Source organism: Myotis lucifugus, unplaced genomic scaffold (genome assembly GCF_000147115.1).
Source record: "Myotis lucifugus unplaced genomic scaffold, Myoluc2.0 scaffold_54, whole genome shotgun sequence".
In the NCBI taxonomy this organism is placed as follows: domain Eukaryota; kingdom Metazoa; phylum Chordata; class Mammalia; order Chiroptera; family Vespertilionidae; genus Myotis; species Myotis lucifugus.
This window is the reverse complement of record NW_005871102.1, coordinates 5,000,984-5,016,859: the sequence shown is the minus strand read 5'-3', so window position 1 is coordinate 5,016,859 and position 15,876 is coordinate 5,000,984. Positions and strand designations below refer to the sequence as shown.

The 15,876-nt window shown below is 57.6% G+C and overlaps 1 protein-coding gene across 1 annotated transcript in view; it reads right to left on the bottom strand.

Annotated features, from left to right (window-relative positions):
- Positions 1–261: 261 nt before the first annotated feature.
- The window catches only part of QSOX1 (quiescin sulfhydryl oxidase 1), a 25,683-nt gene continuing 10,068 nt past the window's right edge, over positions 262–15,876 (bottom strand). Inside the window, exons 6-12 of the mRNA XM_023754003.1 lie at positions 15,086–15,176; positions 12,795–12,940; positions 11,131–11,265; positions 8,757–8,886; positions 5,521–5,643; positions 4,625–4,772; positions 262–689 (exon numbers count right to left, since the gene is read on the bottom strand). Coding sequence (XP_023609771.1) covers positions 460–689; positions 4,625–4,772; positions 5,521–5,643; positions 8,757–8,886; positions 11,131–11,265; positions 12,795–12,940; positions 15,086–15,176 — 1,003 coding nt within the window. The 3' untranslated portion in view covers positions 262–459. The remainder of the gene's footprint in view (positions 690–4,624; positions 4,773–5,520; positions 5,644–8,756; positions 8,887–11,130; positions 11,266–12,794; positions 12,941–15,085; positions 15,177–15,876) is intronic.

Below are 15,876 nucleotides of genomic sequence, written 5' to 3'. Positions count from 1 at the left end.
CATCAGAAGAGCAGGTCTTAGAGCAGCGGTTCTCAACCTGTGGGTCGAGACCCCCTTTGGGGGTCGAACGACCCTTTCACAGGGGTCGCCTAAGACCATCGGAAAACGCATATATAATTACATATTGTTTTTGTGATTAATCACTATGCTTTAATTATGTTCAATTTGTAACAATGAAATTGGGGGTCACCACAACATGAGGAACTTTATTAAAGGGTCGCGGCATTAGGAAGGTTGAGAACCACTGTCTTAGAGGGTCAAAGCCTTGATTTCCTCATCTGGAAAATGGGTGTAATGGTACTGATACACATAAATGGGTCTAGTCTCACCCCTCCAGCCACTGGGACATGTGAAAGGCTCTGAGCGCTGTGAAGCGCTGTGACACAAGGGGTGTTGTTACTTGGGGGACGACAAGTGTCCCATCTCCTAACTCTGGTCTAGGACTCCAAAGTCCCCCCCTCATCCTCCTTCCGCAGGTGACTCCGGCCTTGGAGGTGGCCCTTCCTTACCTGCGAGGCGAGCATTGACCTTGTTGTGGCTGGACCACAGCCAGAGAACAGCGCTGTCCCGACTGCCCACCCGGTGCATGGAGGCAGCAGCCATCTTCTCAAAGTGGCCAGCACAGTCTCGACAGCCGAAGAAGAAGCGGACGTAGCCCCGGATGGCCTGGAGGACTTCCTGGGCCTTGGCTGTGGGGAGAGGAGACGCCATTCACAGGGGCCCTTCAGACTGTCTGCCCCTGCCAGCCCACCCCCTTCCCTCCACCGGCCCACATGGCCGCCTCTGCACGGGGACCCCACACCCCGGCCCATCCCATGAGGCGCCTAGGGTCTCCTTGCCTACTGGTCTCCACCTCCCAAGGGTCACTTTAGAGCTGACTCCATCTCCTCCCAAACTCCTAACCCCCCGTGTCTCACCTCTGCCACTGACGCAGGCCCTGTCACTTATTAAAGTCCAAACTTGTCTGCAGGACACACAGGCTCCTTGAGAAGTGGCTAGAGAGGGAGGCAGGGCCAGAGCGCCCACCCCTCAACCCCTCTGCCCTCCGCCCCCCCGTGGCCCCACTGCTTTAGGCTTCCTGTTCCGACTTGCTCCCCATTGCACCTCATCCCTTGGGCTTAGGACCAGGAGTCCATCCTGATCTGGCCTGCACACCCTCTAATGTGTCTCCACCTCCCGTACCCCCCACCCCATTCCCTCCTATGGGCCCTGTGGACTGGCATCAGCACAGGCTTGATGATTCCCCCCACCTTCCTGCTCTGACACTGGGCTCCTCCCTGAAGATACCAATGCCCCCCCCACCCTACTTCCCCTCCATATACCTGAGGGCTGGAGGCAGGGGAGTGGCCTCAGGCTGCTCCTTCTGCTGCAAAACCCCCAGCCCTTCAAAAGGGATCTAGTCTCACCCCTCCATCGACTGGGTCATCAGCACGTTGACCCCCACGGCCAGGCCATTGTTCCTGGCAGCTTCAGTGCCCACACCCAGCCATGCCTTGGCATTCTCCTCCTGCATCCACCCTTGTCGGCCACCACCCTCTAACTGGACTGGAGCAGGCTTCACTTCCTCCGGCTGCAAGCTTCGGGCCTCCTCCCTTTCTCACCTCCTTTAAGAGTTTACTCCTGCAAATATCTTATTTTGTTATTGCATCATCACCTTCTCCCTTAATATGACATCATTCCAACTTCAGTGATGAAATCCCTTCTCTCACCCGTTACACCCCAGTGACTCCCCCATTATCTCCAGTTTCTCCCCTGCTCTTCGTCTTCTCCAGCTCAATCCAACCAGGCCCTTCTCGCCACTAAACCACAGACAACTCCTGCCAGAAAGGTCCCCAGCCCAGCGGCACAGGGCACCCACTCGGCTGACTATGTCTCCTTGAATCGCTCTATTGGGGACGCCCTCTTGAGACCTCAGGGGCTGCTCCTTCTTCGTCTCCTTTGCTGGCCCTGCTCTGCGAGCCGAGGCCCAGATGCTGCAGAGCCCAGAGCTCAGGCCTCCGCCCTCTTCTCTGCCCACCCCCCATGGGCTCACCCAGTCCTCAGCTTTAACTGTCCCCTGTGTGCTAATGACCACGAGATGTGCATCTGCATCCTGGACCTCTCCCCAGGACCCCAGACTCAACTGTCTACCTCTCCATTCAGATGTCTCATGGGCACTTCCCTGCCCCTCCCTCCCCGTCCACTCCCCATTCCCCACCCCGGCCTCGAGTCTTCCCATTTCTCGGCTCACAGGACCATCATCTGCCACATGTTCAGGTCCAACAACTCCGGGGTCCACCCTGAGTCCTAGATCATGCATATGCTTCACCCAATCCATCTCTGAGTCCCATCAGCTCCACCTCCAAAATATCCCCAAGTCCGACCCACTTCCTCCACGTGCACACCTCCAGCTCTGGTCTGGGCCTCCACCGCCTCTCCTGGACTAACCGGAGCCACAGCTTCGCAATGGGCTGCCCTGCCGCCACCTCCCCCACTGCAGCCCACCCTCCACCCAGGAATCCTTCTCAGGCATTGATCATTCGCATCGTGCCCTGCTTACACTCACCAAGGGTTCTCGAAATGCTAAACCGGTCCAAACCCCGCGCCCACCTCCTGTCCTGCCTCTCCCTGCAGGCTGCACCACACTGGCCTCCCTCTGGCCTCCCTCCATGCCAGACTTGTGCTCTGCACCCTAGTCCTCGGCCGGTGTGACAGGCTGACTAAAACCCCTGTGCTGAAGTCCTAACTCCCGTCCTAACCCCGTGCTGTATCTGGACACAGGGTCTTTAAAGAGGTGATTACGTTAAATGAGATCATTAGGGTGTGTCCTGACTGGTGTCCTTGTAAGAGAGGAAACCTGGACGCAGCCACGCACACAGTGAAGACACAGGGAGGGGATGGCCACCTGCAAACCCAGGAGAGGCCTCAGCAGAAACCGACCCTGCCAACACCTTCACCTTGGACTTCCAGCCTCCAGAACTGTGAGCAATAAACTTCTGTTGGTTAAGCGCCCCCCCACCCCCGCTCCGCCCCGCGTGTGGCACTTGGTCATGGCGGCCTAGCAAACCAATTCGGTCTAGAAGGCTCTCTTCCCAGGTGTCTCACAGCTGCTTCCTGCCCCCATGCAGGTCTCAGCACAGGTCATCTCCCCCGAACAGCCTCCCTCAGCCCCCTCTAAACACAGCAGCCCCTCCCCTGGGCCCTCTCGCACCCCACTTGGCTCTGTCCTCTTCACAGCACTCATCATCGTCATAACGGAATGGTCTGTTGTGCGTTTACTGTCGTTTCCTGCCACTGGAATACTGTCCCCTTGGGACAGGGACTTCCACCCCGTACCGCTGTGCCCACCGCTGTGGCAGGGCCCGGCACATGGGAGACATTCGGTAAACACTGGCTGACACAGTGATGGCTGGCTGTCCCCACAGCCGGCAGCTCCCCTAGTTCCCTCTGTCTCTGTTGGGGATGGGATGCTCTTCCTTCCGAGCTCAACTCCTGCTCTTCTATAAAACACAGTATAAACGGAGCCACTGGAAAACGGAGTTGGAGCTGCCATCCCAGAGGAGCTGCTGTGCCCGTCTTTGGCCTCAAATCTCTGGAATGGGCTTAAGGCAACATTATGTCTCAAGGAACTGCTTGCAAATATGACAAAAAAACAAAGCAAAGATATGACTACTGTGCCGATGGCTCCCAGACTGGAAATTAAAAACCTTCTTTAGAATTAGCATCTCTATGTTGGCTGATCTGCACCAACAGAAATGCCTCCTTCACGGATGTAACTGCTCCCCTTCCCGTCCTCATAAATGCTCCCTAATCAGCACATACTTGGGTTTCTACCCGAATCAGTGTTTCCCAAATAGGTCTTCTTTTCATCCTTTTTAAAAAATCTCAAATAAGTGCTTGTTGCCTCTCCCTTTGGCCTGTTATTTTTAGGTTAACACCGCTTACCCTTCCTGACAGGGGGAGCACCTCCTTTCTCTCTGAACATCCTTCTCCGCCCCCCTACCCTTGGCTCCTGGCCCTGGCCCTGGCCCGCTCCACCTCCCACCTGTCCCACCTTCCACCCAGAGCAGGGACTGTCTCTTTTCCACCTCCGCCTCCTCCAGACTGAGCCAGGGCCTGACATAACCCTGGTCCCCGGTAAACGTGGACTGGACTGGACTTAGCCACCCTTTTGGTCGCTAGGCGGAGGGGTGAGGCAGGCGGGCCGTGGAGCGCAGCTGCAGCTGCACAGTTTGGGGAGGGATCAGGACGGGAGGGGCGAGGTGTCCCCCAGCTTCCCCTAGAAAATGATTTTTCAGTGGGAAGCAAAAAAACTGTTCAAAGCACACAGTATCAGCCATGTAAACTGTGAAACAGACGCAGTTCTTTTCTTTATAGGAGTATAGAAGATGGTACCACTCGTTTTTCACGAAGACTGAAAACAAAGCAAGCTTATGGCTCCACGGAAGCCAGGGAGAAGCCTGAGGCCCGAGTTTGTGGGGCACCGTCCCAGAGCAGGGGGCAGGACAGGGGGGCTCCTCCAGGTCCCCCCATGGTCCCATGCTGGTTGTGTCAGAATCCCCTAAAGAGGGGCCTGCAGCGGGGAGCCAGTGGAGGCAGGACAGGGCCAGGCTGAAGCCTGGGGGTGCTCAGGCCCCGGATTTACCTGTTTCTTGAGAGCGATCGACATTTTGCCGTGTTGCCTGCACGGTCAGGAAGTGGAAGAGGACCCACAGGGAGCAGGGAAAGCCCCGAAAATGGGGCTCGCTCCCCTGGCAGCCGACCCAGTTCACCTTCTTGGCAATCACAACGCCCTACGGGACACAGATGAACGTGAGTGCACACACGGAGAAGAGAAAGGATGGAGGTGGGAAGGGAAGCTTCCAGGAGACCGGAAGGTCTGCTCACAGCCCTACGACGAATGAGCTCCCTCTCTCAGGCCACCACGTGGAGGGTGGCATTTCCCTTCCTCTGGCCACACCCCCCAAAGCAGCATCAGAGCTGAAAAGCTGTGACGCAGATCAAGTCACATGCTTATTCTAGTTTCAACTTCTCCATCTGTAAAACGAGGGGCTGGTCTTGGAGGTTTACTGTCCAGCTTTGACATCCTCCAAGTCTGTATGGCTCTGCCCTCTGCTGGCTGCCCTGGCCCACCTTCACCAACAGCGGCGTGAGCGGTGCCCCTGGAGAGGCACAGAGGAGCCGCGCTGAGCGAGCAGGCCCGGGTGCTTGGAGGCCACAGGGGGCAGCTGTTAAAAATGGTCACAACCGGTGTCTCCCAATCGCTTTTAAATCCCAACCCAACCACGTATGGGCTTAGAAAGTGACTTTGCCTCAGTTTCTTCATCTGCTAAATGGGGACAATACCCGCCTTCAATTAATGTTGGGGGATTAAGATATGCATGTAAAGAGCTCGATAGTAACTTACTAACGAGCAATGGAAAGACCCAAGATCACTGATTCCTTCCTGAATGCAAATGGTAGAGGTCAGAGGTCAGCGTTACCCCTCCACTCCCACAGTCACAGAGATGGGAGAGGATCTTCCACTGCTGCCCGACTCACCTCCTTCCTGTTTTCCAGGGCAGTCTGAAAGAAACCGTAGGGAATTTTCTTTCTCTGCTGCTTCTGGAGCCAGTCGTTGACGGAGTGCAGGAAGTTCTGGACCAAGGGCTGGCCGGGGAAGTACTAGGGGAGAAACCAGTGCAAGATGGAGGTGAGACACCATCCCCCAGGGGCCCCCAGCCCCAGGGCGGGGGGCAAAGTGGGCCAAGGCGGGAAAACATTCTGCCTAAGACACAGATGTGGCTCCTCACCACCCTGGCTCTGGGCACCTGGTGAGGGGCGGAGGAAGGGTGGGGGGAGGAGACAGGCTGGAAGTGGGGCTGCGCCCTGAAGGCCTCCTCCTCCCGAGGCTGGGGCTCCTGTGTGGACCCCTGACCGCACGCTGCCACGGGCCAGAGGGCTGCTGGGACCCTGGGGACCTTGCACAGGGCAGCTGACTGGCTGACTGACCGACCGGCTGGGCGAGGCTGGCAAACAGCCTTTCATCTGTATTCCACGCTGCCAGTGGGGCCGAAGCCGCCCACGGGCTCATAGCCAAGATCCCAATCTTGATGGCAACTCCCAGTAGTCTCTGAGGAACACGAAAAGCTGCTCTGACAAAGTCAGCTCAAATCTGATTAGTATCAGCACTTTAAAGCCACGGGGACCCCGGGGAGGAGGACAGATATGTGTGTGCGTGCGAGTGCCTGTGCACAAATGCACGGGGGCCGGGGCAGGAGTGAGGGGCACAGCTGAGCAGGTCAGGAGGACGCCACCGAGAAGCCCGCAGAGGACAATTCGAGCAAAGAGGACCATGTGAGAGAGGAAAGGTTCTGGAGATCGGAAGGATCATAAACAGAAAAACCTGCCAACCGGCCAGTCTTCTGGGAAAACCATTCCCTAATCTTATCAGCCCTCCTGGTCGGGACACGTCCCCGAGGGAGGAGAACCGGGAAGAACCCTGGGCTCGGACACGCTGCCTCTCGCTCAGCTCACACAGCTCTGGCTCTCAGCACAGATTTACAGCTTCAAGTCAGCATCCCTCCCTGACCTTCGCCGGCATCCGGACTTGGAACCTCCCGCCCGCTAAGGCCAGGGTGTCAGGGGGGAGGATGAATTAAGGGGCTCTGGGCGACAGGGAGGCACCCTCTCTGCTGAGAGCAGGGAAACCCTGGTGACCACACGCCACCCAGTGGCCAGTCCTGCCAGACACTCACGTGAGAGAGCAGGGAGCACCCCAGCTCAGGCGGGCAGGGGCAGGGGTGATAAGAGTGCCTTCCACCAGGCACAGCGGGGCTGAGGCAGAGGGAGCACTGCGGCCCTCCATGCTCTCGGTGCCCCATGCACGTGGGGGGTGAGGGCTTGGGTTGGATGACATGTGGGTGCAAGTCTCAGCTCGGCCGCCCACTGGCTGGAGGGCCTGGGACAGGGTGCTTTCCTCCCGGGGCCTTCCTCCCCTCCCTGAGATGGGATCCCCACCCTGTGGTTTGCTATGAGAATTACAAAGGAGCTAATACACAAAGAGCACTTGGCAGAGACGGGCACCCTGTCCGAGCTCACGAAACGTAGCTGCTGCTATTGCCACCGCGCAGGACGAAGCTGCCCACAGAAGGGCAGGGCCAAGATAGTCCGCAGTCTCCACGGATGTCTCCAGGGATGTGGGCCGGCTCAAACGGGCCCTCTGCTCTCAGTCCTGCACAGCCGGGCTCCCCTCTGTGCCGAGGCCAGCCCTGTCCTCTCTGAGCCCTGGCTTCGGGCAGGGAGGTGGGGGGGTCCTTCATCCCAAACTCATTCTCAGCTCCTGCTGAGGACAGGGGCTCAGCCGGTGCCATCGAGAGGGTGCTGTTTAAGCCTCTGCCCGGCTCCAGCATTTCCTGGGACCCATTCTTCCCCTCTGGCTGCAAACAGTCCCCCTGGGGCCAAAGAAGACATAATTTCCCTGGTCGGTCCTTTGTGGAGGACCAGGCTGGGGTGGGGGGTGCTCTTCTCTTTCTGAGCGACGCCTGCGAAGCACCCTGGGTGTCAGGTGGGCAGCACACAGAGCCACCCAGGACGTTCTGCCTCTGACTCTCTGGGCCACCCACCCCAGGCCTCAGCGACTGGGGGACCGAGCTCACAGGGCCTCGGAGGAAAGGCCTCTATTATCAGAATGGGCTGGAGAACAGGGCTCAGTGTGGGGGGACCTCAGGCAGGGCCAAGGGTTGTCTTCCCTGGGACGGTAACAGCACTGTGATGAGCACTGGCGACCTCAGGGGCCCTCCGTGTCATCACACATGGGCGTGACTAAGCCCAGTGAGCGGGAGGCCAGGCCGGCCAGGTGGGCAGAGGGACCAGACTGGCAGGCAGTTCCCGAGGGAGAGGTGCAGTCACTCCCAGAGGTGGCAGCCCCGGCTGCCCGCAGACCTGCCCCCAGAAGCTCAGACCTGGCGCCCGGGGCTGAGAGTGCTGAGTCAGCGGTCAGGCTCTGAAGGGGACCGGAGCGCGGATCTGACTCAGCAGCCCTCAGCGGCCAGAGCCAGGGGTTGAAGTAGGGCACATGGCAGATACGGAACCAGAGAGGACACAGGGAGGGAGCAGCAGGCAGGTGCAGAGGGAAGAGGCAGCCCACATCCCACCTGCAGAGGAGCAAGGAGCATGGCAGAAGGCACAGGCTCTGGAGCCCGACTGCTCAGTTCACATCCCGTCACACCTCCTCCTGCCCGGGAGGTGGGGAGGCCTCGGGCAAGGCTCCTGAGCATCCTGGGCCCCTTCACTGGGGGTGACACTCTCCACCCTGCAGCCACGTGTGCCTGGCACACATCAGGTCCTCCATTTGTAGCAGCTACATTTCAGGGCGTGGCCTCGTGGGCAGGAAGAAGGCCCGGTTCGGGCTTGGCACCTGGGTCTGGCTCTGCTCAGTGTCTGGGAGGGCACAGCGATTCAGAGGAGGCTTCATTCCCTCACTGCGGCGCCCACGGGTCCCGCTTCCCAGTGACCACGGCAGGCAGTGAGGCCACGCTCCAGGGTTACACCTGAAGCCGCTGGGAAATCCCCGGACATCTGGCCCGTCCCACCCACGCCCCTGCCCCTGCACAGGGCTGTCCCTGGCAGTGCGGGCTGACGGGCATGGCTGAGGCTGCAGGGCAGCAGCCCATGGTGGCCTAGAACAGCCGTGGGGTCAGATGTCCAGCCAGACCATGCGCTCCCGAGGGAGGGGCCGGGCTGCATGAGCACTGGCCCTCGGGGAGCTGCACAGACGTCGGCCAGGGCCCGCTCACCTGCGCCAGGACTGCCACAAACTTTTTCAGGGCCACCAGGCGCTGCCCCTCCAGGAGGGAAAACTTGCCCACTTCCACCCGCAGGATGTAGTGCAGTGCGGATTCCAGGTCAGCCATGTAGATCTTGGAGCTGAGGACCCAGAGGGGGCAGAGAGAGAAAGGGGTGTTAACTACGAGGCAGGGGGGAGGAGGCCCAGGGCCAAAGGGAGAGACAGGAAGGCCACCACTGATGGTCCCAGAGTCCTGTAAGCTGGCTCTGGCCTCTGCCAGTAACTGTGGCCTTGGGTGTTTTATTTAATGTCTGTGAGCCTCAATCCCTCATCTGTACGATGGGATAATAAACTGCTCACAGGTAGGCAGCTGCGGGGATGAAATAAAAACACAAATACGTGCCCCCAGCAGCTCCGGGCATGGAGCAGGGGTTCCCCTCTGCAGCCCAGGGCCAGCCCTCCCATGACTCACTAAAGGTGTCTCAACCAGGCCACTCGAGGAAGGTAGAGTTTTATTCTCAGTTCTGAACAAAGACCCTGAGGGACAGATGGACAGTCCCACACAATGTGGCTCTGAAAGGGCTGGGCACGGCGGGGCGGGCGGGGCTCCATTCACATCTCCTGGCTGACCCAGCCGGGGAGGCTGCAGGCTCCAAACTGGCTGCTCTACCCTGGGGCCCAGACACTCACTGGGGTCTGGGCTCAGGGCGCTGACGGCCAGAGCTCCTCGAGTGCTGGCTGCTTCTCCAGCCGCCTCCTGAGACCTGAGTCCTGGCCTCAGTTCTACAGGGAGCTACCTCTGGGAGCTGGGCCGCCTCACTCAACCCCCTGGGCCACCTTACTCTACCCCCTGGGCCTCAGGGTCACCCTACCCCCTAGGTTGTAAGGAGCCAACAAGGTCAGCTCACGGGGGGGCGGGGGGCACTGTGACCACCTGCACTTGACTCTCGTGGAGTCTCCTGTCTGCTCCACGTGGTGTCCCTGGCCTCAGTTTACCTCTCCAGCCTTACGTTCTGCCTGAGGAGTGGCCTCATGACTGAGAGGGAGAATGCATGGAAGGTGCCGGCACAAAGCGTGACACACGAGGCCAGTGATTGTCACCTAGGACCACCCCAATGCTCTGAGTAATCACAATGTGAACGGTCATGACGACCATTCCCACCTGTTCGTGTCTCTTTCCTTCTCCCGATTTACTAAAATCCTCTCCGTCGGCACTTTCCACCCTTGAAGACCCCGAGGCTGGGGTGCCAATTCCTCCTGCAAGTCAGATGGCCTTTCCCCGTTCCCTCACGCAGCCCCCTTCCTAATGCGCTTGGTTGGCCTCTGGGTGTCGGCACAGAGGCTGACGGCCTTGTCCCCCTGCCCCAAAAGCAGGAATTCTACCACAAGAGCGGAGTCTTTCTAAAAATAAAACCATCCTGACTGACTCGGTATGTTTTTCTGACTTGGAATACAGCTAGAAAACCTTACGAAAATAAGCGTAAAATGAGCCCACGTTCTGTTTTGCCTTTTACGAACTGCTTTCACTGGGAAGAAAATGATGTTAAATTGGGGCTGTCCTGGGAGATTCTGGATGTGTGGCACTCGCGGTTCCAGGCCCCTCCCTTGGGCAGTGTTTGGCTCTTGTTACCTCTGGGGTGCAGAGAGAAGAGTAGCTTCTCCTGCTTACAACTGTGCGCAAAGACACAGGCCACCGCCACGTGCAGTGAGCTCCCCGCCTGGCCGTGTGGCTCAGGTGGCTGGGCGTCATCTGTGCACCGAAAGGTTGCGGGTTTGATTCTCGGGTGCAGGCTTAATCCTCGGTGGGAGGGCGTGCAGGAGGCAGCCAGTCAATTTCTCTCTCACATTGATGTTTCTCTCCCTCTCCCTCTCCCTTCCTCTCTTTCTAAAAGTCAATTTAAAAATCTTTTTTTTTTTTTAAGTAGTGAGCTCCCGACACCCGAACATTCAAGTGAAGTTGGTGCCTTCTAGAAGGAAGCTGGGGAGGGACTGTGTGGGCCGGACTCCAGCTGCCGGTGCACCTGCAGTCACACTGCCTCGCACACAGCAGCCCTCAAAACGACTTGCTGAAGAAATCACTGCCTGGGTGGGGGGCTGGTTTGGAGGCCACGGATGATCTTTCCAAGCCGATTCTACTTGTTTTTAAAGAGAGTTAAGCTTTAGAAATGTGGGTATTGGGAAGTATTCATTCCATCGCAGGATACAAGGAAATGCTGCTGCTCACACATCCAGGGCTCTCCTGGGAGCCCCCAAAGGCCACGGGGGTCGGGGCTAGGACGGCATGTGCTCATCCCATGACAAGGAACAGGGTGTGGTATGAAGGGACGTCTGTGAGCAGAGGGAAGCTGGGGTGGGGAAGGGTGAGGGAAACGGAGTGGCCTTACCGGTCTGCAACTTTCCACGCGGTGGGAGCGACCGTATTCGCAGTTATTGGCGGAACCGTGGTCCGGGCAGCCTCCCGGGTGGCCCCAGCGAACCTCTGCAGGTAATTGGTATAGAAGGACCTGGATTCCATAAGCCTGCGAGGGGAGAGCGCCACGAACCTCTGCAGGTAATTGGTATAGAAGGACCTGGATTCCATAAGCCTGCGAGGGGAGAGCGCCACGGAGGAGAGGCAGAATGTTCACCAAGAAATAGCTGAACTCGGTTCAGTCTCAGCCACAGTGAGGTCAAAGCCGGGCACCTATGCCTCACTTCCACCTTCCTATTCACTGTTCACGCTGATGACAAATCCTATGTGCAAACGCGGCTCGCCTGCCCTGAGAGGCGGTGGGCCGAGCACCTCGGGCCAGTGGTCCTGCCCAGGGACAGGACAACACCTTCCTGAGACCAAAGGTGCAAAGTGGCGCTGACTGCAAGGAAGCTGCCGCTCACACACTTGCTCTGAGGAGCCAGAGGGGACACTGCTCCCCAAGGAAGTCACGGAAGTTTCAGAGGTGATTTTTAAAAGCGAGCAACAGATAAACCAGGAACATGCTCAAATCCTTCAGATTTCTTTCTCTCTCCTGATAGAGAGGGGTTCACAGGGGAGGCGGTGTCCCCTGGCCCGGGCCCGGGGAGGGCAGCCGAGAGGACAGTGGCAGTGTGAGGGGACCCCAGGGGAGCTGGCATCGGGAAGCATCGCTTTCCACTCCGCCGACCTGGCCCGATGTTTATCAACGAGCAGATGGCTCGGAAGCAGCGTCGTCACAAACAATTTTCCCCTCCACCAGCTCCCAGTGAGGAAACAATGCCCTCCCCCCGGCCCCCCCCTCCGCTGGTACGGGAGCTTTCTGGGCCTGTGCAGAAAAGGCGTCCTTCCTGTCCCCTCCCCCACCTCATCAGAGCGCTCTGACACCCTCTGGCCCAGGCTGCCTGGTGATTGGGCCAGCGGGGCAAGTGGCCGCCCTGCCCAGCCTCAGAGCAGGGTGGCACTAATGGCCCAGAGGGACAGCTCACTGGGCACCTCCAACGAGCCTTGATCTCCCGGCCCTCGAGCTCCTGCTGGCAGGGCCAGGCCGACATCAATCATCTGCCCAGGGAGGGCACCGAGGCACCATCTGGCGCCATTTAACGGGCCATTCAGCAGCGGCAGCCTGACAGGGGCTGAGGGTGGCCTGATTGTTTCTCTTGGCATTTTGGAACTGGCTATTGTCTGGCTCCTAATGAACTTTTCTGCAATTAGGAAACCAAAGGGAGGGAGGGTCAGGCATACTTGAGTGCCTGCCAGGCCTGCAGCCTGCCAACGCGTCTGTCTGGACAGAGGCGGGAGGACAGGGGCAGGGCTGCGGTGGGGACGGTGCCGAAGCACCATGCTGGGCGTGCCTGGGGCCTGCGGCCCGATGCCTGGGCCGGGGTCTGAGGCAGCCTTCTGGGCCCGACACGGTCTCACTCCCACAGGCAGACGTCGGCTTCTCCTGCAGAGGGTGCTCCTGGCCTGGCCATGGGCCCCTCGGAAGGTTCCCAGGGGAGGAACTGTCAGCCCCTGAGAAAGGCCGGCAGGCTCTCGGAGCAGGAAGAAGGGATGGGCACAGGGAGGGAGGAGACTGGGAGGAAAGATCACACTCACACAGGAACCCGGGAGGCAGAGCCGTTCCGAAACAGCAGGTAGCAAGACGGGAAGTCGGTGACGCCAAACTTGCTCACCACGTCGCCCTCCGTGTTGAGGACCCTGCGCACCGCAATGCCTTCGCGCTGGGACAGGTCCAGAATCACCTGCAGAGACAGTCAGACAGCTGGGGCCACGCCACGGGGCAGAGGGGGCCCTGACGCGCACCTGGGTGGCAGCGCCATCCACTCTACACCTTTCCAATGACAGACTATTGTGATGAGCCAGAGTCTCCGGCCACAACCCAAATCCACCCCAGAGGTAACAAGAGCCAAACACTGCCCAAGGGAGGGCCTGGAACCGCGCGTGCCACACATCCGGAATCTCCCAGGACAGCCCCAATTTAACATCATCTTCTTCCCAGTGAAAGCAATTCGTAAAAGGCAAAACAGAACGTGGGCTCATTTTACGCTTATTTTCATAAGGTTTTCTAGCTGTATTCCAAGTCAGAAAAACATACCGAGTCAGTCATGATGGTTTTATCTTTAGAAAGAAATAGGAAGGGGAACAGGGTATTAGCTAACATCTATTGAGCATGTGTTATGTGCTGTATATAGGCTGCTTCATTTAATCTTCAAAATAACCCTATGCAACAGGAACGATCAGCAAACCAGGCTGCCTGGATTGGAACCCTGGTCCCACTGACTTCAACCTCTCCCTGACTCAATTTCCTGACTTGCAGAATTATAACAACAATATCAACTTTAGGGGATTGAATAGGTTAATTTTATAAACGTGCTCATGACAATGAGTAGGTACTGTAAGCATTCATTTAAAAAAAAAAAGAAACTATTGTAGATGAAGAAACGGAGGCTTAGAGGTGAACTGTGTTTCCAGGTCACACAGCCAGGGAGCGCCATCGGGCTGCGAAGCCTGGGCCTGCCCCCTCCTGCCGCTCAGACGAATCCCCATCCCTGAGCACCTCTCCATGGACGGGCTGCAGGGGCCCTGTTCCTGGTTACTCTGGGGACTTGGGGGAGAGGGAGAAGAGCTGATCCGATGAACATTTATCCATCACTTGCATGTGACAGGCCTGGACTGGGAGCCCGGGAGGGTCAGGCATGTCTCCACACAGCTCCCTGTGCTTCCCTTCTCAGGGCGAAGGGCCTGGAGACAACGCAGAGCTCTCAGCTGAGCGTGATGAGTGTCAGGAGGAAAGCCACTCAGAGCCAACAGCGGTGCTGACCTGCGCCCCCATCTCTTCCATCCCCGGGCGCTGCCCTGGCACCTCTCCCATGCACTGGCCTGTCCCACCTTTGCGTCTGGAGGACCCGCACGTGGCCTCGTCCATGAGCCAGCGGCAGGAAGGACAGTTCTCTGCATTAGGCAAGGGGACTGGATCTTCATTCCACACCCACTCCGTGCCAGCCACGCATCCGGGCCCTTTTCCTAAACTGCCTCAGTTGACTTTCCCAACAATCCTCTGAAGAAAGGCAATTATCACTGCTTCACCGACAGGGAAATGCGGCTCAGAACAGCTGAGCAACTTGATCACGACGTATCATGTACGTGATGGAGTGGAACTGCAAACCTGCCTGGTTCTGTAACTGCCTCCCCTGTGAGGGACCCCACTTCCTCATGGACTGCGTGATCTCTGATGTTATCCGCCCCCCTTTCCCCCCAATATATTTCACTCCAATTCTACGGGGATGAGAGGAGGGCCAGTGTGGAGATGACACGGGCTCTGGAGGCAGGCAGAGCCGGTTCAAAAAGCCTGTGCTGCAGTCGATGGCTGTGTGATCTTCGACATGGTACATGCTCGTCATTGTTAATCGTGAAGATTAGCGACTCTGTGTGCCAGCATCCAATCCAACGCTCAATAAACTGCAGGTCTTATCGAGGTTGGTTTCGATGAAGGAGATAAACACAGACGCAGGGCACGTGACATACAGGATGGTCAGTGACAGTGAATTAACTTGGTATGGTGACAGAGGTAACTAGACTTATTGTGATTATTTAAAAATGTATACAAATGTCAACTCACTGTGTTGTATACCTGAAGCTAATATAATATTGCATGTCGATTACACTTTGATTAAAAAAGAAAAAGAAAAATATATACAAAGGTTTTAAAACAGAAAGACCCAGCTGCTGCACTTCCCGTTTCTCCCAGCAGGGGTCAGGCCTGTGCTGGGTTCATAAGTGAGACATGAATGAGACCCAAGAATTTGGGGGACAGCCCTGCTCCTGAACTCACTGGGCTCTCCCCCAAGGGCTATCCAAGAGTTACAAGGACCCTGAGAGCAGCTCACCTCTCTACCCAGGTAGGAGCCTTTCTTTTCAAAGATCAGGGCCAGGCACTCTTCGTCGTTTCTGGCAAAGAACCCATCGATCTCCTCCAGCCTGCAAGAGACAAGGCGGCAGTCACTCCACAGCTGGTGGGAAAGAAGCCGAAGTGCTGGTGACCAGCGGACACTGGGTGACAAATACAGCCACACCAACCTCCTCTACTCAAGGCTTCATGGAGGTCACCCCCCGCCTGCGCTCCAGGGGGGGTGGGGGGTAAACCAAACCCTTAGTCTCAAAGGACGGTGCCCCTTACCTAACCCTGGCTCTTCATCTCACCCACCTGGCGGGTTTGCTTTGCCATCCTGTCTCTTTAAGAGTCAGGAGGGAGTAGGGGTGGTCTGGGGAGGAGGACGGGGAAGGGACACCTGGAGACCAGTTGTCTGTGTTCTGGGTAAGGCCCAGGCTCAGTGAATATGGATTCTGTTGGTTCCCTAGGAGACTGGCGATTAGTACCCACCAGAGACAAGCCTGGGTCGGTGGCAAGTCACTACCGACGGGGGGATGTGCTCCTTCCTCTCCTCGAGAAGCATAAGAAAGGAACCGAAGAACCAGAGAGTCCTCGGTACGGGAGCCCGCGGACGCTATCTAATCCAACCTCCTTACTTTAAGTCGAGGAAACTGAGGCCCACAGCATAGGCGGAAATTAATAGGGCGCAAATTTTATTATGTCCCTCAAATCGGGAGAAATAGCTACCGATTATTTTCATAACTCAAAGTTCAACCGAAAATAAATGCCACAAACAAAAATGATTTG